This window comes from Prionailurus viverrinus, chromosome E3 (assembly GCF_022837055.1).
Source record: "Prionailurus viverrinus isolate Anna chromosome E3, UM_Priviv_1.0, whole genome shotgun sequence".
NCBI lineage: Eukaryota > Metazoa > Chordata > Mammalia > Carnivora > Felidae > Prionailurus > Prionailurus viverrinus.
In genome coordinates, this window is record NC_062576.1 from 24,206,848 (window position 1) to 24,231,316 (window position 24,469).

Below are 24,469 nucleotides of genomic sequence, written 5' to 3' on the forward strand. Positions count from 1 at the left end.
GGAGTTCACGCTTCCAAGAACTGGAAACTCTATAGCTGTCGTCCTTGGCCTTTAAATACCCTAAAATGACTTTTGGTTCACAGCCAACATTTTCTTTATACCATGTTTGTTCACATCAGAGCTATCTTGGTTGTCTGCAATTCTTTTCTTGGCCCTTCTGCACTAAACACAATCTGACGACCAACCACATGAGAGTTTTCTTTAGAGGCTCAAGATATATTGGCTGAGGTGGGTACCCAATCTTCCAGGGCACCTGGACTAGCTGGCTAAACATGACAGGTTTAGAATACACCTTTCCCCAGATGGCTTGGTGATGGGGACATGTAAATGTACTTTTCCAACTTACTTCTACAGGACTAATTTTCGTAATTTCTTCAAATGAGAGGTGAACCATATATCTGCCCAAAATCCATAAGTTTTCTGCACTGACCCATGAAACAGAGTCATCTGCAAAAAATAAATAAATGAAGAAATATGATAAACAAATAAATCAGTACATAAATAAACAAATAAAAGCTTTTGCACTGGTATGTGATAGTCAAAAGTATCTTTGATGTCAGGACCTCCTTCCTGTGTTCATTAATTCATTCAATAACCATTCATGAAGCGCCTCCTACCTATGAGATGCTATGCTACACACAGGCAAATCACAGATGCCAGCCATCTGAGGCTTTGTTTGTAAGTCAGCAGTGTGGTCCCCAGACCAACAGCACCAGCATCACCTGGGAACTTATTAAAAATGCAGGTTATTTTTTAATAGTTAAGGTCACAAAATAAGCTTTTCTTCCAGTTCACTTAGTTACTAAATAGTCTCACAGCTTGAAATATACTTGACTCTCTTTTCTTACTACCGGTAACAATCATTATTCAGCCATATTGATTAGCACCAGGTTCCTGTACTTGAGCCAAACCAACTACTTCTCCTTCCTCATATGCACCCCAAACGTTCTCCAAATCTTCTCTCACGTGCGCCCTTCTTATCAGCCAGAATGCCTCTGCCCTAACTCTTCCGCTCTCAAATCCTACCTTCAAAAATGACCTCAAACATTTCCTCTTTCTTAAAGCCTTGTCTTGTCTCCTCAGTCATCAGTAATTTCTCCCTCCGAAATCCCAGAAGACTCCCTCTGTCACTGTGTTCAGGCATTTGAAATTGCTCATCAGTGGGATGTCAGTGGGACTTCAAGAACAATCATGTTCAGGATCTATCTGGACTTCAAGTTTCACTAAGCTAGAATCGGCCCCCATTACCTCTAATCCTCCAGTAAAAGACTTTTACACACAACAACATTGTGTTGGTGGCACTTCGGAGAAATGGAAGAAGAAAGGGAGCATTTTCAAGGCACAGTGAATCCATTACCAAGAGCTGTTGCGAAAAGCCATGGGCAATGACTCACATGCCCAGATGAGATGGTGAAGTCGGCCGCTGCTTGGGCTGGGTCACAAGAACAACAGGGTGTCTCCCCAACCCAGGAATCAGAGCTGTTGGGGTGAGCACAGGTAAACACCCTAGGATTCCCTAGATGAGATAAAGACTCTGGACATCTGAATTGGTTATTGGAAGGGTGGTCCCAGAAGACTAGAGAGTTTGGGAGAGGGGGGAACCACTAAATTCATCAAGAACCAAGGTGAGTTGTTAATTTTAAATTAATTATAAAGCATAAACTGTATTTCTGAAGTCCAAGGATCTCCAAGATTGGATTTTCTTTTTTTAGAGGCAGACTTTTTTTTTTTTTTTAAGTTTATTTATTTATTTTCAGAGAGAGAGAGAGAGAGAGCTAGCAGGGGACGGGTAGAGAGAGAGAATTCCAAGCAGGCTCTGCACTGTCAGCACAGAGCCTGATGTAGGGCCCGAACTCATGCACCATGAGACCATGACCTGAGCCAAAACCAAGAGTCAGACACTTAACCGACTGAGCCACCCAGGTGCCCCCTCAAATACTTTGAGTATTTTTAACACTCAAAGCATTTCCAGGTACCTCAAGGAACTTCATGAAAAATAGAAAGCTTAAAGTCTAAACAGAATTTGTTTTGATTCACTTTAGTATAATAATGAAACATAACGTCGAGGAATTTTAGAAGAAAGTCTGTTGCCAATATTGGCAATCCTTATTGGCAATAAGGATTCTGGAAGTCTAGAGTTGAGTGGCTGTCTTAGGGTTACACAGTGTGAGATTTAGAGGCCGTAATTATGCATCAGGCAGAGGGAATTCTGCTACGCACTGAAGACATTGATTATTCTGTTGTGAATGCTCCTTATGTACAAATCTCAGAGCTTAATTCCAGGAAAAGGATTGATTGGCCCTCAGCACACTCCAACCCCACAGGCTTCCTTTACGTTTCTCCAAATCGCAAAGCTCATTCCTGGCTCAGGGCCTCTGTATTTGCTGGTTCCCCTGCCTGCCATGCCCTTCCTCCAGTGCCTCACCTGACTGATTCCATGTCTCATTTTGGTCTCAATTCAGATGTCAACTCTGATTTCTTAGTTCAGAGGCTGGCAAACTACAGCCCACAGGTCAAATCTGGCCCACCACTTGCTCTTATAAAGGCTGCAAGCTTGGTTTTTACACTTCAAAATAGTTGGAAGTAAAATCAAAAGAAGAAGAATATTTTGTGACATGTGACAATTTTGAAATTCCAATTTCAGTGTCCATAAATAAGGCTTTGCTGGGACACGGCCACTCCTGCTCATCTGTTGTCAATGTTTGCTTTAGCACCAGAACATCAGAGTTGAATAATTCAGCCAGACTACAGGCCCACAAACCCTAAAATATTTACTCTGACCCTTTAAAGAAAACATTTGCCAAGCCCTGTTCTGGTCGAAAACACTCAGCCTCTCTATAGCGTTATCCATTTTATTTTCTTCATAGCAGCTACTGGTACCTGAGTTCTCTCTCTCTCTCTCTCCTCTCTTTCTCTCTCTCTTTTTAATTTGCTGGTTTAAAACTTTTCTCCACCTACTCTCCCCCAATAAAACAAGAGCTCTATGAGAGCAGAGACTTTGTCTTATTTTCCTCTTGTATCTCCAGTGGCTGACACATAATACAATTTGGTAAGTGTTTAAAAAGTTTATTTTGTTTACATTACTTCCGTTAAATTGGGCACCTGCGTGGCTCAGTTGGTTAAGCATCCAACTCTTAGTTTCAGCTTAGGTCATGATCTCACAGTTCATGGGATGGAACCCCACGTTGGGCTCTGCACTGGCATTCTTGCTCTCTCCTCTCTCTCTGCCCCTACCCAACTCATCTCTCTCTCTCTCTCTCTCTCTCTCTCTCTCTCTCAAAATAAATTTATTTTTATTTTTTTTAACCTTCATTGATTTTTGAGACAGAGAGAGAGAGCATGAACGGAGGAGGTTCAGAGAGAGATGGAGACACAGAATCTGAAGCAGGCTCCAGGCTCCGAGCTGTCAGCACAGAGTCCGACGCGGGGCTCGAACTCATGGACTGTGAGATCATGACCTGAGCCGAAGTCGGACGCTCAACTGACTGAGCCACCCAGGTGCCCCTCTCAAAATAAATTTTTAACAAACTTTTAACAATATTCAGCAAATTGGGGCGCCTGGCTGGCTCAGTTGGTTGAGCGTCCGACTTCGGCTCAGGTCATGATCTCACAGTCCGTGAGTTTGAGCCCCGCGTCGGACTCTGTGCTGACAGCTCGGAGCCTGGAGCCTGCTTCAGATTCTGTGTCTCCATCTCTCTCTGAACCTCCTCCGTTCATGCTCTGTCTCTCTCTCTCTGTCAAAAATCAATAAACATTAAAAATTTTTTTAAAAAAATACTCAGCAAATTGAAGCCATGAGTTTCTGTCTGCATTACTAACCTATATAACCATCCTTTTTGTCTTTTTTTTTTCAATTGTAGTAAAATAAACATAACCTAAAATTTACTAACGTCACCATTTTTAAGTGTATGGTTCAGTGACATTAAGTGCATTCACTTTGCTGGCAGCCACCGACACTACCTATTTCCAGAACTTTTTCATTTCACAAAACCGAAACTCTGTCCCCATGAAACAACGACTCCTTATTCCTCCCTCCCACCCCAGCCCCTGGCAACCACCATTCCACGTTCCATCTCCACGAATTTGACTCCTCTAATACACATTTGTAAAATAAATGAATCTTGACCTATTTCTGCTTTGGTTCCCAGGAAACTCGGCACTAAATTTCTGTGCTTTATTGCTTAGATTTCCTTTTAAAAATTTATCATGTCCCACTTTAATACAGATTTATGATACAGATTTTGAACTCGTGACTCTACTGTAAAAGTTCTCTTCGAAGCTAAGATATGGTCATTATTTCTGTTCCACCTGCAAACCAGGACACCCCTTCAGCATGTGAAAAGTGAATTGATGAAATGGGGTATGTGTTTTATTCCAAAAGTCGCATCAAACCCTTTTTGGAAGGTAGGAAGGGTGAGGAAAAATCATACATGACAATGAAATCAATCTATCTTCAGAGAGGAAGCACCACTTTTGAGGATGGGCTCCCCCTGACAAGTGATCCCGCCTCAAAGCCCGGGCTCACCAGTAGCATTGGAGGATGTCTGCAAAATCCCAGTCATCCAGGTGTAGACAGCTCTCTGGGAATGAGCCGAGGTTTGGTCGTAGAGATCTCTGAACACTGCAGATCTAAATGACAAATGTGGACGTCAGCTAAGGAACAAACAGGTGGAGGCCTTGAGATGGGTCAAAGCGGCAAGTGTCCCCAAAACTGTCTGTCTTGTGTTAACAAGGCTTCTCATTCCTTTGCTGCATTTGGCTATTTTCATATTTCTCTTTCTCCTTCACAACTGAACGCCTTCCTTCCAAAGAGTGCTCTCCACTTCCTCAACTCTTGGTCACTACTCTACGACTACTATACTGATACCACTGTTACTGCTCCTGCTATTGCTACTTCTTCTTCCCCTTCTTCTTCTTCTTCCTCCTCCTCCTCCTCCTCTTCTTTTCTAACAGTTTTATGGAGATACACTTCATACACCATACAATTCACCCACTGAAAATGTAAAGTTCAATGGCGTTGTTCCCAAACTGCGCAACTGTCACCACGGTCAATTTTGGAACATTTTAAGCATCTCGAAAAGAAACCCTATATCCTCAGGCTACCACCTCCCAACCATTAGTCAGTCACCTCAAATCCTAGAAACCACAATTTACTTTCTGTCTCCAAAGTTTGCCTGTTGTGGGCATTTCAGACAAGTGGAAGCATGTAATACGCCAGCTTTGTGTCTGGCTTCTTTCACTTTGTGTGATGTTTCCAAGGTCCGTGCGTGTTCCATTGCCCGTATCCCACCCCATTTTGTTTATCTCTTCATCAGTTGACGGACCTCTGAGTTGTGTCCATCTTTTGTCTATTATGAATAATGCTATTGTAAACATTCATGTACTAGTTTTTGTATGGACAGACATTTTCATTTCTCTTGGGTAGATAACCCAGGAGTGGAATTGATGGGTTACATGGCAACTCTGTGATTGGCCTTTCTAGGAACTGCCAGACTGTTGTCCAAAGAGGCTACACAATTTCATGCTCTGACCAACAGTGTATGAGGGTGCTGATTTCTCCACATCCTCACCAACACTGGTTAGTATCTGACATTCGGCAGGGGGGGGGGGTATTTAATAGCTAACATACAGTGTAATATTAGTTTCAAGGTGTGTACAATATAGTGATTCAACGCTTCCATACAACACCTAGTGCTCATCACAAGTGCTCTCCTTAATTCCTATCATCTATTTAACCCGTACCCCACTCACCTGCCCTCTGGTAACTATGTGTGTTCTCTATATTTAAGAGTCTGTTTCTTGGTTTGCCTCTCTCTCTTTTTTTTCCCTTTGCTCATTTGTTTTATTTCTTAAATTCCACATATGAGTGAAATCGTATGGTATTTGCCTTATTTGACTAACTTATTTCACTCAGCATAATACTCTCTAGCTCCATCCACACCACTGAAAATGGTTAAGATTTCAGGGCACCTTGGTGGCTCAGTCAGTTGAGCATCTTACTCTTGATTTTGGCTCAGGTAACAATCTCACAGATCATGAGATCAAGCCCTGCTTTGGATTCTCTTTCTCTCTCAAAATAGATAAATATACTTAAAAAGAAAATGGAGCCATACAGAGAAAGACAGATACCATATGGTTTCACTCTTATGTGGATCCTGAGAAACTTAACGGGAACCCATGGGGGAGGGGAAGAAAAAAAAAAAAAAGAGGTTAGAATGGGAGAGAGCCAAAGCATAAGAGACTGTTAAAAACTGAGAACAAACTGAGGGTTGATGGGGGGTGGGAGGGAGGAGAGGGTGGGTGATGGGTATTGAGGAGGGCACCTTTTGGGATGAGCACTGGGTGTTGTATGGAAACCAATTTGTCAATAAATTTCATAAAAAAAATAAATAAATAAATAAATAAAAAGAAAAAAAGAAAAAAGAAAAAAAAAAGAAAATGGCAAGATTTCATTCTTTTTTATGGCTGAGTAATATTCCATTATAGATAGACAGATAGACAGATAGATAGATAGGTAGGTAGAGATATATACATATATCACACATTTTCTTTATTCATTCATCAATTGATGGACACTGGCTGTTTCCATAATTTGGCTATTGTAGATAATGCTGCTATAAATATAAACATCAGGTGCCCATATCCCTTTGAATTAGTATTTTTGTATTCCTTGGGCAAATACTTAGCAGTGCAATTGTTGGATCATAGGGTAGTTCTAGTTTTAACTTTTTGAAGAACCTCCATACCATTTTCCAGAGTGGCTATATCAGTTTGTATTCCCACCAACAGTGCAAGAGGGTTCCTCTTTCTCTGCATCCTCACCAACACTTAGTGTTTCTTGTGTTGTTGATTTCAGCCACTCTGACAGGTGTGAGGTGATAGCTCATTATGGTTTTGATTTGTATTTCCCTGATGATAAGTGATGTCGAGCATGTTTTCATGTGTCAGTATTTTGGCCATCTGTATGTCTTCTTTGAAAAAATGTCTATTCATGTCTTCTGCTATTTTTTTTTTTAAGTTTATTTGAGAGAGACCGAGACAGTGCAAGTCGGGGAGGGGCAGAGAGAGAGAGGGAGAGAGAGAGAATCCCAAGCAAGCTCCATGCCGCCAGCGAAGCGCCTGACAGGGGGCTTGAACCCATGAAACCTTAAGATCATGACCCGAGCCGAAACCAAGAGTTGGACGCTTAACCAACTGAGCCACCCAGGAGCCCCTCTTCTGCCCATTTTTAATTGAATCTTTTGGTTTGGGGGTATTGAGTTTTATAAGTTTTTCATATATTTTGGATACTAACCTTTTCTCAGATATATCATTTGCAAATATTTATCTGACATTTTGATTATAGACACTCTGCTGGGTGTGAAGTGTCTTGGTCACCTTTAACCACTGTAGCCTGGTCCCCTCCCCACCATACATCTCCTCGTGGCCCCAGTCAACAACGACTTCCTTGTTGTCATATGCAGCAGTCCCATTTGGTCCAAATAAGACTTGATCTTATAGTAATGATATCAAAGTTACTTTTTAAATAAATGTTAATTAAAAAGAATGAGTCACTATAAAGAAAAAACATGAAGAACAGTGCCAGTGGGTGGAGGGGGTGCCTGGGTGGCTCAGTCAGTTGAGCATCCAACTTGGGCTCAGGTCATGATCTCATGGTTTGTGAGTTCAAGCCCCGCATCAGGCTCTCTGCGGTCAGCGCAGAGCCTGCTTTGGATCCTCTGTCTCCCTCTCTCTCTCTGCCTCTCCCCCATTTTCTCTTTCTCTCCCCATCTCTCTCTCTCTCAAAAACAAATAAGCAAAAAAAAAAAATAGTACAAGTGGTGTACACATAGGGCAAAAGTTGTGAGGATGGTACCAGAATGACTAACATTTGGGAGGCACTGTTTCAATCATCCATCTCTAAACCCCACAGATGTTAACCTGTTCCCCCTGCCTTCGCCCCTCTGCCATGCATCACCTCTGAGGAATGGGAAGTGGGGTTCAAGGGCTGGGAGAAGCACTCACAGGTTCTTGAAAGCATCCTCTTGCAGGTGCCGGGGGAGCTTCCCTGGGATGTCTGGCTGGAGAAAGCTGCCTGAGGAGCCCTTCAGTACCCTGCCCAGGATCTCCACACATTCCAGGGAGTTCAGCACCTGGAAACACCTCTCCAGTGTGATGAGAAATAGGCTGCGGTTCACGCCAGGGCTCTGCAAGGCTTGTTTCCGAATCTCTCCCAAGTCAATAACGACATCCTCCAGCTCCTAAAGTAAAGAAAGAAGCTAGGGTTGTCTTGAGAGCAGCCTCTGGATTTGGAAGCCCTGAGAGGGACCACACTTAACAGTGGGGAACTTCAAGACCACTGTTTAACACCACGCTGCTATGTCAAACCTTCTAGAACTTCTCCTACAGAACAAAGTTGAAGCCTTCACTTGCTTCACCCACACTAGGCACCTTCTCACTTTCCAGATATACCATGTGACTCACACCTCAGGCAATTGCTCGAGCTGGAATTCTCTCCCCACCTCCTTCCCCTAGAGAAATCCAGCTCATCCCTCAAGGGTAAGCTCAATTGTCATCACCTTCTTGGTGAAGTCTTCCTGAATGCCCTTCTACTTTGGTCAAATCACCTTGAGCCCAACTCTATGATGCATTAAAGATGCTTATGGGAAAAAAAAAATGGGGCGCCTGGGTGGCACAGTCGGTTAAGCGTCTGACTTCAGCCAGGTCACGATCTCGCGGTCCGTGAGTTCGAGTCCCGCGTCAGGCTCTGGGCTGATGGCTCGGAGCCTGGAGCCTGTTTCCGATTCTGTGTCTCCCTCTCTCTCTGCCCCTCCCCCGTTCATGCTCTGTCTCTCTCTGTCCCAAAAATAAATTTTAAAAGTTGAAAAAAAAAATAAAGATGCTTATGGGCCTATCTTTCTTTCCTCCACAACATTGGTTCTCAACCCTGGCTGCACATGAGAATTACTGGGGGAGTGATCCCAGCACCACCATACAGAGTGATTTAACTGGTCTGTGGTGGAGCCCAGGCACCTGACTGTAGTGTGCAGCTGGGATTGAGCCAGGAAAGTCCTCGAGGCCCAAGCCATGTGCCTAGTGGAATGCCTGGTACCCAGAAGACATTGAGAAAGCATATTGGGATGGATGGATGGATGGGTGGATGGATGGATGAATGAATGGCTTTTCTGAACCACAGAATCCAGGAATGCTGACAGAGCTTGGTCCCAATTTGATTGGCACTCAGTCTTTCAGCCAGCACACCCTGCAAACATAACATTTATTGAGCAATGACCACATACTGGGCACCATATCAGGCATGAAGCAAACATGTCTCTTTTCATGTAATTCTCATGACAGTCCTACAGGTTAAGCCCCATAGATCCGAAGGCCAGACATTCCTAGGTTCAAATCCCAGGTCGTCCCCTTATTATCTGTGTGTCCCCAAGCAAGTCACTTACCTTTTTAAAGTCTCAGTTTCCCTCTCTGTAAAATGGAGATAAAACCAGTGCCTATCTCTTAGGTTTGCATAAGAATTAAAGAGGATAATGAGTGTAGACTGGCTGGCACCTAGTGAACGCTCAACAAATGGTACATGCTATTATTATCCCAATATTGCAGGGGATGAAAATAAAAGATAGAATAAGCAACCTGCCCAAATTACACAGAGCTAGGTTCTGTAACAGGTGTATCTGCATTCAAGCCCATACTTCTAACCATGACCAAATGTTTCTTTAACTTTGGTAATTTACTGTCTGGGGATAAAACAGTACAGTGAGTAAGAGTGCAGCTTAGGGGGCACCTGGGTGGCTCAGTTGGTTAAGCAGCTGACTCTTGATTTCGACTCAGGTCATGATCTCGTGGTTTGTGAGCTCAAGCCCTGTGTCAGGCTCCACACTGACAGTGCAGAGTCTGCTTGAGATTCTCTCTCTCTCTCTCTCTCTCTCTCTCTCTGCACCCCACCCCACCCCAACGCCCCTCCCCACCGGCGCACACGCTCTCTCTCTCTCTCAAAATAAATAAACTTAAAACAAATAAGTAAATAAATAAATATTAAAAATATGTATCATTTTCATAGACCACCATCCTCATTGTTGCCATCTTTGTGCTGCCTTTACTATTATTTACCTCATAGGATTTTTTTAAACGGACTCTTTTTTTAAACTTAAATGCATTTCAAAAAAGGAAACATCACATCTCTCCCAAACTCACTCAATAGAATGATGTATCCATTCTATTTTAATAACAGACACTATAAAATAAAATGTGACTATTAAAATGTTTACATGAGTCAACTCCTTTTGGGAAACACTGTTGTGCACTAAATGGTCTGATAAGGAAAACTCAAAACCTCACCTGTGTCCCAAGATTTCCTGGGTCTCATAGGCCTTACTTTGTGATGCTCTTAGATCACCAACTTTGTTTTTTTGGAAATGTGTCTATTTCTGTTTTTTGTCTCCCGCCCCCTCTCCCAGACTGTGAATTCCTTCAGGGCAGGGGTAGTCCTTTGTCTCTGAACCCAGTGTCCACTGATGCAGAGTAATTACTCACGGGTGTGTATCAGGCCAAATAAATTGAAGCTCCTCAGTACCCCTCATTTCTTAGTACCTATAAAAGTACAAGCTATAAGGCTCTTCACTTGAACTTTGGAGAAAGGAAGTGAGAAAACCAAGGTCTCCAAGCTCCTGGAGGGGTTGCGAAGGGAGAAGGTGGAAGGAAGACATAAAGAAGGGCCAAGGTCTGAGTCGTTGGATTCAACTCAACAAATGTCAACTGGCCCTGGACTTCCCCTACTCCCAGGGTGCCAAGAATGCCTCACCAGGCGGTCCTTCTTGTCTTCCAAGAGGCATTTCATGGCGGTGCGGAACTGCTGAGCATCTGTTTCCTTCAGGTCCTCCAGCAGCTTCTGGGGCTGGTACAGACGCTGCTCCAGGTGGTTTTCCATGGCTGCCTTGATAGGGAGTGTTGAGAGATACAGTGAGGATGGGACAGGAGCACCTGGTCAGCACCACGGCCAGCAGCCTAGCCAGGCCACCTACTTCCCTACAGAGACCGACCACAAGCTGGCAGCTTGCAGCCATGTTTGGTTTGGCTGGCTCCAAAATTTTTCATTAGCTGCCAACATTTTGAAGTCCAGGGATTCCCCACAAAAATCCAGACTTCCAACTTCTCTAGGAAAACACAAAGATTTGGCAACGCTAGGCATGCATCCTCTTCCTGGTGATAATCAGCAAGCCAAGGGCCAGCTGCTCCCTGTAATTACACTCCTGCTCACCACCCACCCAGCCAGCCGATCTCCCCATGCCCTGCCAGGTTCCTATAGGTGCTTGAGGTTTCAAGTCCAGAGCCGCTGGCCTCTGTCCAGGAAGTTTACCACCCCCAGACTGGCACCGCTCAAACCCTCTCCCACGCTGCAAGCTATCAGAGAAAAAGCAAAATTCAGGCAGCATGTACAAACTCCCCCTTGGTATCCTTTCTAAAGTGAGAAGCAGAGGTCTGCAGCCTTTCCTAAAAGAGATTACTCTGCTGTCTGGGGAATTATTTTCTAAATCTCTCTTAAACAAAGGTGCTCTACAAGGGCAGCATACTGTGATGTCATGGGCAAAAGGTGGGCTCTAAAACCAGACAACCCATGTGCACATCCCCACTTTGCCACCAACCAGTTGTGTGGCCTTGGACAAGTTACTTACCTAGCATTGGTAGATAAAATATAGAATGCCCAGTTAAATTTGAATTGGAGTTAAATAGTGAATAATTTTTGAGCCCAAGTATGTCCCAAATATTGCATGGGACAGACATATACTAAAAAAAAAAATTCATTGTTCATCTGCAAATCAAATTTAATGGGGAATACTGTATTTTTTAAAAGTAATCTCTACGCCCAACATGGGAATTATACTCACAACCCCGAACTCAAGAGTTGCATGTACCACCGACTGAGCCAGCCAGGCACTCCAGGAACACTGTATTTTTATTTGCTAAATGAGCAACAGTACTTTGGGACCTCAATTTTGTCAGCTGAAAAACAGAGACAATAGAGACTTACTATGTAGGTTTGTTATGAGGATTAAATTAGTGTGTGTAAAGCATTTTCAATAATGGCCAGCACACAGTAAGTGGTCAATTTGTGCCACCCATTATTCCCTATCCTGAATGAGTTGAATAATTATTTACTCTGTGACTGTCCCTCTAGAATGAAAGGCCCATGTCGGTAGTAATGTGACTGCCTTGTTCTCCTGCGTCTCCAATGTCTAGAACTATGCCTGGAAGAGAATAGAGGCTAGATAAGTAGATGTTGAATGAATAAATAAATTTACACATAGCAAGAGAGAGAATATATCTACTGGTCAGGTTAAAATATACACATCTTGGGGCATCTGGGTGGCTCAGTTGGTTGAGCATCCAAACTCTTGATTTCGGCTCAGGTCATGATCTCATGGTTTTTGTGTTCAAGCCCTGAATCAGGCTCTGCGCAGGCAGTGTGGAGCCTGCTTAGGATTCTCTTTCTTGCTCTCTCTCTGCCCCTCTCCTGCATGTGTGTGCACACTCTCTCAAAATAAATAAACTGTACATATATATGTATATATAACTGTATATGTATATATATATATAACTGTATGTATATATAACTGTATATATACGTGTGTGTATACACACACACACACACACACACACACACACACACACACACACATCTCATGAGAAAACTTACTACTAGCCAGAAAAGGGGCAGGCATTAATTCCCTTCAGGTTGCCACAGACTGATGAACAGAATAAAACAAATGCCATGAAGTCAACAGCCACCTCCAACTAATGGGTGTCCTGGTAACTAGTTAGCAACCAGCTCTCTGAATGTAGTTCTCATCGTGAATGTTGGTTGATATTTTCATTTCATTATAAAGTAAATAAGGTGTACCTGGGTGGCTCAGTTGGGTAAGCGTCTGACTTCAGCTCAGGTCATGATCTCACGGTTCGTGAGTCTGAGCCCCGCATCGGGCTCTGTGCTGACAGCTTAGAGCCTGGAGTCTGCTTCTGATTCTGTCTCCCTCTCTCTCTGCCCCTCCCCCACTAGTGCTCTGTCTCTCTCTCAAAAATAAACATTAAAAAAGATAAATAAATAAAAAGTGAAACAATAAAGACATCAGGACTTCATTCATCAATGACCAAACTTCTTTCCTAAATCAAATAGTTTTTGAATACCAAAAGAATATTTTCTCAATTTTCTGTGCTATTCACAGTATAATGGCAAAGATATGACATACCACACTGGGCTGATGCTCATGCTGATGAGGTATGCTGTCCAGTTTGCCACAGTCCCCACCATGCCCTACTGCTCTACAAATATCATTACCATCTATTAACATACCTGTGCTTCTGTTTCTCTTACAATAGAGTTAAAAGGGAAGAAAAATATTTCTTGGACCCACGATCAAGAGACTGATAATTATGCCCAAAGATCCAGTCTCTTGTAATTCCATTTAGCAACAGAATGCCACAAGTTTTAGCTGACTACATGGCTTCTCAGAAAGGCCTCTCTTCTTACTTCTCTGCAGTAACACATGACTGTGGACTGTGAGCCCTACAGAATGTGAGCAGCACAAAGTGTGCAACTTGCAGCTCATGTCCTTGAAAGAGAAGATGCTTGCCCTTCACTTCCTCTTTCCCACCACCCCACCTCCTAGGTCAGAGAATGGATGTGATGTTTCAGTCACGTGGGCAACAACTCCCTAGAGGATGACAAAGCAACAAGACAGAAGGAACCTGGGCCCCTAGATGGTCTTCTGAAACAGAGCTTCCTCTCCTCTCTGGATCTCCCACCTAGCTCTGAATTATAACACGAGATAGAAAGACACTAAATTGGGGGTGCCTGACTGGCTCCGTAGAGCATGCAACTCCTGAGTTCAGGGTCATGAGTTCAAGTCCCGTGTTGCACGTAGAGATTACTTTTATAAGTACCGCATGCTAACTGATTGCGCTACCAGAGTGCTGAGATTACTTTTAAAAAATTAAATAAAAAAAAAGAAACAAACAAAACTGTTCACGCTGCTAGAATCTGGGATCTCTTTGTTACAGTAGGTCCGCCCTACACCCTAATACGCCAAGTCTCCATCAAAGGTGGAAGGGTGGAAAAACACAAAAGTTTCAAAACAACTGGACAGAACATGTTTCTTTGCAGAAGTGAAGACTATCTCCATACCTAGCCCACTTCTCCATCTTACCAGGCCCTTGAGTTTACAACTCCTGACTGAGCACTGAGAGGTGAATATATGATAGGGATGAGTCTCAGGTACGCACCTGCAGGCTGGGGATGGTGAAGGCAACATTCCGTGAATTCAGATACTCCAGGACTCTGTGGGACAGGTCCGCTGTCCACCCATGGGAGCTTCATTTGAAGACAGGCAGGAGAAAGTCACAATGATAGGTTCCCCTGATGAGCAGTTTCCCTACTTGCCAAGAGGCCAGGGGACCAGAGTTAAGAGAGGATGTGGGGAATGGGCCAGGAATGCTAGGAACTTTGTGTTTGGAGGAGGTAGGAGATTTGTTAACCTGGCACACTGGTGGGGGAGTTTCCAATTCTAAGAATCCTCCTGGATCCCATTCTCTCAAAGACAATTATCAATTTCTGAGCTATGTGCAATATTCTAATTCCCATAACATTCCACGTGTGTTATCTACACTCCAAACAGACTCACTTGGAAAGATGTCCTTACTATATAAAACTTAAAGAGCAGAAACAGTGTATACCATGAGAGGTTGGAATAGCACAATTTAAGAGTGTGAGCTCAAAACTGGGACTTGAATCCTGGCTCTGTCACTTAATTGTGTGGTCTTAGACAGTTTACTGAATTTTCCTTTGCCTCAGTTTCCCTTTCTATGCAATATAAAAATTGTGAGGATTCTACTTGTTCACACATCTTAAGTGCTTAAAACAGTACCCAACACATAGAAAATGCATAATTTTGTTCATAACATCCAAAAATTGGAAATGACTCAAATGTCCAACAACAAGTAAAAGGTTACACAAATGTTTTAACATTTGTTAAATGTTATGGTACATCCAGGGGCGCCTGTGTGGCTTAGTCAGTTGGGCGTCCAACTTCAGCTCGGGTCATGATCTCACCGCTCGTGGGTTTGAGCCCCATGTTGGGCTCTGTGCTAACAGCTCAGAGCCCGGAGTCTCCTTCTAATTCTGTCTCTCTGTCTCTCTGTCTCTCTCTTTCTCTCCCTCTCCCTCTCCCTCTCCCCCTCTCTCACTCATGTTCTGTCTCTTTATCTCAAAAATAAATAAACGTTAAAAAAAATTTAGAAATGTTATGGTACATCCATTCAATGGAGTGTCACCCGACCATATAAAAGGAATGAGCTGGACTTCAGCTTCCGGCTGTAATGGAGTCATGGGCAGCACATAAATCCTTCTGCCTTAACCAATTGGTAAATTTTTGTTATTAAATAAGTAGATGAATGAATAAGTGAATACAAAGATAGATAGATAGATAGATAGATAGATAGATAGATAGATAGATTTTAGCCTGAAAGAATATATCCAAAACTATCAACTAAAGTTAAAGCTACATTAGGAAGAAGAGTGTTTATGGGCACTCCTTCTCTTTAACACAATTGAGTGCTCCTTTCATGGGCTCCCAAGCCCCATTTCTTCTCCTTCACAGTACTCATCATATTAGAATTATCTGCTAATATTTGTCTTTTCACAACACTCTCTAGTGCCCTGTCCCACAACCTCAGTATCTAACACCAGCCCACATGCAGTATAAAACATGACAGGGCAATGCATCCTGGAGCCCCACTGCTGGATGTACAACTCAGCTCCACCACACTGCCCAGCTACATGACCTTGATTCACCCTTCCTGTGCCTCCCTTTCACTGCTCTGTCCAATGAGAAACAACAGGACCCTCCCTGGGGGTGCTTGTGAGGATTGGACATGTTTCTATGCACAAAGCACTAAGAATGTTGTTGCCACATAGTAAACCCTCAATAAAGGTTAGCACTTGTGCCAGAGCAGAGAGGAATAAAAGTTTGTGAAGCAAACATATCTACTTTCAAACACCTGTGCACTGGTTGCTATGTTTTTTGTAATAAGTATGTAGGTATTACTTTTTATAATTAAGAGACTTCCATTTAAGAATTTTTATAAAGTATCTATTCCATCCCTTCCCCTCCCCTCTAGGGTGGGTTACCTTTGAAACTGTATGAGATCCAGTAAGGCTACATGGGAATAAAATGAAAAGACAACTTTAAAAGAATCATTCCAGAGAGATCATAGGCACATTCTGTCTGACATTTCTAGAAGCAGCAAAGTGGGGACAGATTAGGGACATTACCATTCAGATAGCTTCCATCTATTATTTCTTCCTAAAAGGCAAAGAAATAATGTCAAGTAAAACACCCAAAGTTGGCAGTTCCAGTAAAGGAGAGTTTGATTCAAAGAAAACGGGATACTCACCGCCATTTTTTGCAACAGGGGATACAAATCTGTAAGAAAGCCATTGGAGGTATAACTAGAACTGAATGGTATAATCTTCAGAAATATAAACATGGGTTAGGAAAAGAGCCCCCCTCCCCCAAAAAAAGAGTCACTCATGAGGGAAAATTTTAGTGAATTTTAATTTTACCTATGCCAATATATGCCCAGTGTGAGAAAACTCTGGTTTGATAGACCCTTTTAGGGGAGCCTGGGTGGCTCAGTCAGTTAAGCATCAGACTCTTGACTTCAGCTTAGGTCATGATCTCATGGTTCATGAGTTCGCGCCCTGAGTCGGGCTCTGAGCTATTAGTGCAGAGCCTTCTTGGGATTCTGTCTCCCTCTTTCCCTGACCCTCCCCTGCTTGCTCTCTCTCTCTCTCTCTCTCAAAATAAAATATCAACTTAAAAAAAAGAAAAACCCTTTTAGAATAATCCTGAAAATCCTACATATATATGTGGATGGACACACACTCACACTTCCCAAAACACTTCACAGTATCATGTACCTACGTTCATCTACCCCCACTACATTCCCTAAAATGTGTGGAAACTATGACAGATTGTTCCTCCCTCAGGACTTACCCTGCCTGGAATCTGGAACTCTATGACTTGCCATTCCATGGCTCAGAAAAAGGAACAGGAAAAGAATGTATGTCCTAGGTTCCCGGGACATCCTCCTGTAGTTAATGCAAGCACAGAGGTAATTCAGGTTTGTATTTTTTAAATATAATTAAGAATGTTCAGAAGACAAAAGGGAAAAACAAATAGATCCAGAATCTCTTGAGGCTCTTTTTAACAAATTTTAGTCGGGGGCCGCCTGGGTGGCTCAGTAGGTTGAGTGTGCGACTTCAGCTCAGGTCATGATCTCAAAGTTTGTGAGTTCAGTTTGTGAGTTCAAGTCCCCCATCAGGCTCTCTGCTGTCAGTGCAGAGCCCACTTTGGATCCTCTATCCCCCTCTCTCTCCGTCCCTCCCCACTCTCAAAAAAACATTAAAATAATAGTAATAATATTAATTAATTAACTAATTTTAGGGGTGCCTGAGTGGTTCAGTCAGTTGGGCATCTGACTCTTGATTTTGGCTCAGGTCAGGATCTTGTACTTCATGGGTTTGAGCCCGGTGTAGACTCCACGCTGGCAGCAAGGAGCCTTCTTGGGATTCTCTCCCTCTCTCTCTCTGCCCCTCCCTCACTCACACTCTCTCAAAATAAACAAATAAACTGAAATAAATAAAAATAAAATTTAAATTCCATGTACCTTGTTCCATCTAAACCCCTATGCTCGTTGAAGACATGATCATCTCTCTCCTTGATGACAACAGTGGCCTGTTTATATTCTTATACCTGCTGCTTTCTCCTCGATCCAGCAGAGGAGTGGGCTCTGTTATATCTGACAAGGGGTTTATATCTAGACTATAAAGAAGAACTCTTACAATTCAGTAACTAGAAGATAAGCCAGAGGGAAGAAAAGATACAAACCTAAACTTCATTTTAAACAACAACAACAACAAAAGGCCAGTAAACTCATAAAAGATGATCAGCATCATTAGTTATCAGGAATATGTAAATTACATTCACAATTAGATACCACTACATAGGGGCGCCTGGCTGGATCAGTCAATAGAGCATGAGACTCCTGATCTCGGGGTTGTGAGTTCAAGCCCCATACTGGATGTAGAGATTGCTTAAAAACAAAATCTTAGGGGCTCCTAGGTGGCTCAGTTAGTTAAGCGACTGACTTCAGCCTGGGTCACGAACTCTCGGTTCGTAAGTTTGAGCCCCGTGCCTGGCTCCGTGTTGACAGCCCAGAGCCTGGAGCCTGCCTCAGATTCTGTGTCTCCCTCTTTCTCTGCCCCTCCCCTGCTTGAACTCTGTCTCCCTCTCTCTCTCTCTCTCTCTCAAAAATAAACATTAAAAAAATAAAATATCTCTTTAAAGATACCACTCCATACACTAGAATGGCTAAAAGCTTAAAAGACTGACAATACCAAGGGTCGATGATGATGGAGCAACCAGAACTCATGCACTGCTAACACAACCACTTTGGAAAACTGTTCAGCAGTGTCTTATAAAGTTAAGCATGCAATACTCTGATCCAGGAATTCCACTGCTAGGTATCTACCCAAGAGAAATTAAAACTTACATCTACACAAATACTTGTACAGTTTCATTCATAATAGCCAAAAACTGGAAGCAACCCAAATGTCCAAGCACAGGTGAAACTTTCAACAAATACCATTCAGTGGAAAATCACTCACCAATAAGTAGGAAGTTGGGACTTTTGCTCCCAGGTGGAAGTAATTGGCAGTAGATAAACCCTCCTGCCTTAAATAATTCGAAAACCAATTAAAATAATGAAGCAAAGGTTTTCAGACATTGGCCAACAACAAGGGTGAGATCCTGAGAGAAGGGAAACTGAGATTATAAAAAAAAAAAAATCAGTCTCTGCCCTGTGTTCCTGGCACAGAGCTCCTAAAACCTTGGTAAATTCCTAAGTAGAAAAAGTAATAGTAGCATCTTTTGTTCCATTGAGGCACCTTTGGGTGGGCTCCTGGTTGGCTCCTGGCCGGGAACTGGTCACCAGAAAAAAAAACCAAGCCATGATTAGAAGCTTGGAATTTTCTAGCCCCACCCCCATCCTCCAGAGAAGAGAGAAGGGCTGAAAAGGGACTTAATAATTGATGGTGCCTATGTGAGGAAGCCTCCATAAGATCTCAACAGTAGAGGGTCTGGAAGCTTTGAGGTTGATGAACACATCCACACCAGGTGGGTGACACATCCCAACTCCACAGGGACAGAAGCTCTTGCTCTTGGGACCCTCCCAGACCTTGTCCTACGTATCTCTTCATCTAGCTGTTTATCTGCACCCTTTGCCTGATCTTTCCATAAACTGGTGAAAGTCAGTGTTTCCCTGAGTTCTGTGAGCTGCTCTAGCAAATTGACCAAACCTGAGGAAGCAGCTGTGGGAACCTCCAATTTGTAGCTGTTCGAACAGGCTTAGTTAGGTTGGGACAGGACGCCTGGAGGCCAGCAACGAGGAAGTCCTGGCCAGCTATGGGGAAGGTCAGAGCCCCATCCAGGCAGCACTCCACAAGAAACCGGATCCAACCAGACAGGCCCAAGATGGCAGAAGCCATGACAGGAAACCCCTGGCCAAATTAGGAAAAAGCGGGAAACCCTGCTTCCCACCCCAAGAAATGAGTATGTCCCCTCCCCCACCACAAATTAGCAACTGCCAATTGAAGATAGAAACCCAACCCGCCAGCCGTACGGTTCTCTGAGCTTCCCAGCTCTCATTTCTCAGGAGTGTGCTTTCGCCTTAATAAACTTTCCCGCTTGTGTTGCTCATCTGCCGTGCTGCGTGTCTGTCCCTGAATTCATTCTCATGACAAGAACAAGAACCTCTTTTTTTCTAAGCTTATTTGTTCATTTCGAGAGAGCGCGTGCATGCAAAAGTGGGGGAGGGACAGAGAGAGAGAGAATCCCAAGCAGGCTCTGAGCTGTTAGAATGAAGCCCCACCTGGGGCTCCATCTCAGGAACAATGAGATCACGACCTGAGCCAAAATCAAGGGTCGGATGCTTAACGAACGGAGCCACCCAGGTGTCCCGACAAGACTAGACCCAGGTCTGGCTGGGCTGACATCCCAGGGGCCCGGGGTCTCCCCAGTTCACCTGGCAACGTAGCCACATCACACAGAAGTTGTAGGTAACCTGGAGACCTACTACGTGCAGCTGGTATTGAAGTGGAACAGGAGGGGACCAGTCTTTTGGGACTGAGCCTTTAACCTGTGGGATAGGACTGTACCTCCAGGTGGATGGTGTCAGAACGGAGTTAAACTGCAGGACACCCAGCTGGCATTACGGAATCGCGTGGTGCAAGGAAAATGTCCGCATCTTTGGTGACCAGAAGCGTCAGAAGTGTTTGTGTCTCGTGCTTTGTGCCGGTGGTAAAGGAGACTCTGGGTTTCAAAGACTCACAAGAAAAAGAACAAAGAAGGAGGTGGAGAACTGGGTTTCCCTACTCAGGAGTGAAAACTGAGGTTCCCCCTTATACAAACACAAACACGCTGGGCCCTCGAAGTGCTGCAGGCGGCTGCCTGGAGTCGGCTTCCTTGAAATGGCTCCTAGTGCAGGAAAGGGGGCCACAAAGGACACTCCAAGGAGCGGGCAGGGGATGCAGGGCCTCCGATTACCTGGCACCAGCTCACAGGTCCACCGACAGTCATGTCATCTCTCAAATGATCCTCTCCAACAAGGGGTCACCAAACCACACCCCAATTCAAACAAGCTGCCTGGTTTTGCGTGGCTCACAAGCTAAAAGTGGCTTTTATATATATTTTTTAAATATTTATTTTTGAGACACAGAGAGAGAGCAAGAGGGGGAGAGGCAGAGGGGGGGGTGGGCAGAGGATGTGAAGCAGGCTCTATGCGGACAGCAGAGAGTCCCTATGTGGGCCTCGAACTCACAAACTGTGAGATCACGACCCAAGCTGAAGTCGGACACTTAACCTACTGAGCCACCCAGGCGCCCCTGGTGTTTGTATCTTTAAATAGTGTTTAAAAAAAACAAATGAGGGGCGCCTGGGTAGCTCAGTCAATTAAGCAATTGACTTCGGCTCAGGTCATGATCTCATGGTTTGTGGGTTCGAGCCCCACATCAGGCTCTGTGCTGACAGCTCGGGGAGCCTGGAGCCTCCTTCGGATTCTGTGTCTCCCTCTCTCTCTGCCCCTCCCCCACTTGTGCTCGCTCCCTCTCTCTCTCTCTCTCAAAAATAAATAAAATATAAAACAAAAATTAAAAAAAAAGAACAAAAGAGCAATATTTCTTGACCCAAGACAATTTCATGTATGAAATTGAAATGCTAGCGTCCATAAGTAAAGTTTTATTGGAACAGGGCCATGCCCGTTCATTTCTGTATTATCTACGGCCGCTTGCACACTCCCACAGAGACTGTGCGATCTACAAAGCCGAAAATATTTATTCTCTGTCCTATGCTGAAAAGTCTGCCAAGCCCGCTTTCAAAGCTACACACTTACATATTTACAGAAGAAATGTGGTGTTGGAGATGGCTTGAAAATAATAGGGGAGGAAGTAGGTGGGAGGTGGTTATGGGTTGCCAACTGAAGCTGAGTGATGAGTACATGAGGTTCGTTAAATTCTTATGTCTCCTTTTGTAGGTGTTTGAAATTTTCCATGTAAATGATTTTTTTTAATTTTTTTTTTAAACTTTATTTACTTTTTTGAGACGGAGAGAGACAGAGCATGAACGGGGGAGGGTCAGAGAGAGAGGGAGACACAGAATCCGAAACAGGCTCCAGGCTCTGAGCTGTCGGCACAGAGCCCGACGCGGGGCTCGAACTCACAGACTGTGAGATCACGACCTGAGCCGAAGTCAGACGCTCAACCGACTGAGCCACCCAGGCACCCCCATGTAAATGATTTTTAAAAGAGAAAGCAACAGAGGAGACTGTGTGATTTTAGTGAAAGAAGGTGGAGAGCAGGATGCCTGGGTGGCTCAGTCACTTAAGCCTCTGACTCTTGGTTTCAGCTCAGGGCATGGTTTGTGAGTTCCAGCCCCACATCAGGCTCTACTCTGATCCATGTGGAGCCTGCTTGGGATTCTTACTCTTCCCGTCCCTCTGGAGCTCTCTGTCTCTCTTAAATAAATAAATAATTAATTGAAAAAAAAAAAAAAGAGGGTGGACAGATGATGGGGAAAGGGGAAGGAAGCTGATAGGATGGGCTGATAGGGTGGGCACCACCAGGAAAACAGGCGGGTCTTTCAGGTCAAGTGGAAGGAGGAGGGAGGACCACTCAAAATTTATAGGTCACATCAGATAAAAACTGGGAGCTGTGTTTTGCTTCATCTCACTCTCAGGCAACCCACACCCCAATTACAGGACACCATCCTCTTGGGGGTACTAACAGGAACTTGAAGGGAACCCCCATAATACACACCCACGGTTTCTTAAGATTATTTTATAGGCCCCCCAGCATTCTTTCATACAGATTTCCCTGGTATTATCTAGCTTTCTTGAGCAAACAGATTCTTTAACCCCCAAGGGCACTTCCACAACCAGCTCCGCAAACAATTATGCTCATTTTACCGCCCAGGGCAAAAACAAACTGAAACTTTTGAAACCTACAAACACCAGAAGGTGCAAACTGCCAACAGGTTTAGAGGGAAGAGGATCGCAAAGCACTTTGTAGACCTGTTCTGCCCCACCAATCCTACCCCCAAGGCTGGTACATTCAACTCTCGTAATAACTCTTACTGGGTTTGGGTCTTTTGGGCTTTGGGGAAACTTTGGCCCTTTTTTCTCCCTTCCCTTTTGGTAAGCTGCCCTGGGGCATTGGCCTCATTCACAATTCTCCAGTTTCCCAGACAATGAGCCTTCTTGTGCTTATTGCCAGCATCTCCCTATTAACTCTACGGAGAGGTATATGATTACTGAAACAGATGCCCTGCTTTCTGCTGCACATAATGTCTTCGTTCCAAGGAAACCCCAGAGCATCACCAGTACGGGATTTGGTTTTAGTTAAAAGCTCTTTGGGCCATTCTCTTTCAGGAGGATGGCCAAAAGGATTGAATGGAGTGTGCAGAGCAATAATGATTTGGGGGTTGATTGCTTTCTCCAAGGGCCCCTCCCCTTCCCCACCCACCCCCACCCCGTCCCACCACTGCCCAGCCACCTGCAGACTGGTGGAAATCAGGCAGGCTAGGGCTGCCTTGGTGGAACCTATGAAAACAGCAACAATAACCACAAACCAGAAAGGAACACAGTTTCCCGAGAAACCACGAGGGAGAATTTAGATGAACAGGGAGACCAACCATCCTAGTTTCCCTGGACTGAGGGGTTTCCTGGGACACACAGTTCAGCTTTATTTTTTTTTTTTTAATTTTTTTTTTCAACGTTTATTTATTTTTGGGACAGAGAGAGACAGAGCATGAACGGGGGAGGGGCAGAGAGAGAGGGAGACACAGAATCGGAAACAGGCTCCAGGCTCTGAGCCATCAGCCCAGAGCCCGACGCGGGGCTCGAACTCACAGACCGCGAGATCGTGACCTGGCTGAAGTCGGACGCTTAACCGACTGCGCCACCCAGGCGCCCCCACACAGTTCAGCTTTAAAACAGGAGAAGTTGTGGGGCGCCTGGGTGGCTCAGTCGGTTGAACATCCGACTTTGGCTCAGGTCATGATCCTGTGGTTCTGAGTTCAAGCCCCAGATCGTGCTTTCTGGGGTCAGCCTGTTAGCACAGAGCCTCCTTGGGATCCTCTGTCCCCTTCTCTCTCTGCTCCTCCCCCGCTTGCACTCCCCCCCCACCCCAAAAAAGATAAATAATAAAAAAAAAAACAGGATAAGTAGCAGGCAAAGCAGGATAAGCTGGTCACCCTACAGATGAGAAACATTTCATCCTCTATGAAACTTGCTGAAATGCTGGGAATTTCCCCCAATTTTGGCACATCCCATCCCAAACACAAACCAACAATTCACAATTATATGGAGTTTTACTGTCTGCAAAGCAGCCCGATGTAAGGTCTGCATCATGGGTGCATATATATGGGCCATACAGATACTAACTTGGAGATTTTCCAGCGGAAAAAAAAAATCACGGTACAATTTTCATTGCTATTAATGCAAAGTGGGCGGACTTGTCTGGCTTGTAGAGTAACAGGCTGATTGAACTGGATTTGGTGTTAGAATGGCCAGGCTCACAGCAGGCACACAAGTCAAAAGACTGCTTACTTTCTGGACTAGAGGCATGGAGGCCTGAGCTCTTGCCCCAACTCTGCCTTTGAGGGGAAGACTCTGGACAGACCTTCCCCTTCCTCTTTTAGTCTCAGGGGACAAAATGGAAGGTTTGGGATTCTGAGATAAAAGGAGAGGAAGAAAAGTCTCACTGAGCACCTACCATGTGCCAGCATTACGCCAGACCCTCCCCTCCACTTACTCTCTCCATCACACCGAAGGTTTACTTTCCTGGGTTTCACAAATGAGTTCATGGAAA

At 44.2% G+C, this 24,469-nt stretch overlaps 1 protein-coding gene across 6 annotated transcripts in view; it reads right to left on the bottom strand.

Moving 5' to 3' along the window:
* The window catches only part of OTOA (otoancorin), a 75,551-nt gene extending 58,417 nt beyond the window's left edge, over positions 1 to 17,134 (bottom strand). For all 6 annotated transcript variants that reach the window (XM_047837437.1, XM_047837440.1, XM_047837438.1 and 3 more), the window contains exons 1-9: positions 17,043 to 17,134; positions 16,441 to 16,469; positions 16,319 to 16,349; positions 16,175 to 16,202; positions 14,272 to 14,359; positions 10,796 to 10,927; positions 8,005 to 8,240; positions 4,526 to 4,629; positions 347 to 447 (exon numbers count right to left, since the gene is read on the bottom strand). In XM_047837437.1, the coding sequence (XP_047693393.1) occupies positions 347 to 447; positions 4,526 to 4,629; positions 8,005 to 8,240; positions 10,796 to 10,927; positions 14,272 to 14,359; positions 16,175 to 16,202; positions 16,319 to 16,349; positions 16,441 to 16,469; positions 17,043 to 17,133 (840 nt within the window). In that variant the 5' untranslated portion in view covers position 17,134. The remainder of the gene's footprint in view (positions 1 to 346; positions 448 to 4,525; positions 4,630 to 8,004; positions 8,241 to 10,795; positions 10,928 to 14,271; positions 14,360 to 16,174; positions 16,203 to 16,318; positions 16,350 to 16,440; positions 16,470 to 17,042) is intronic.
* Positions 17,135 to 24,469: the final 7,335 nt, after the last annotated feature.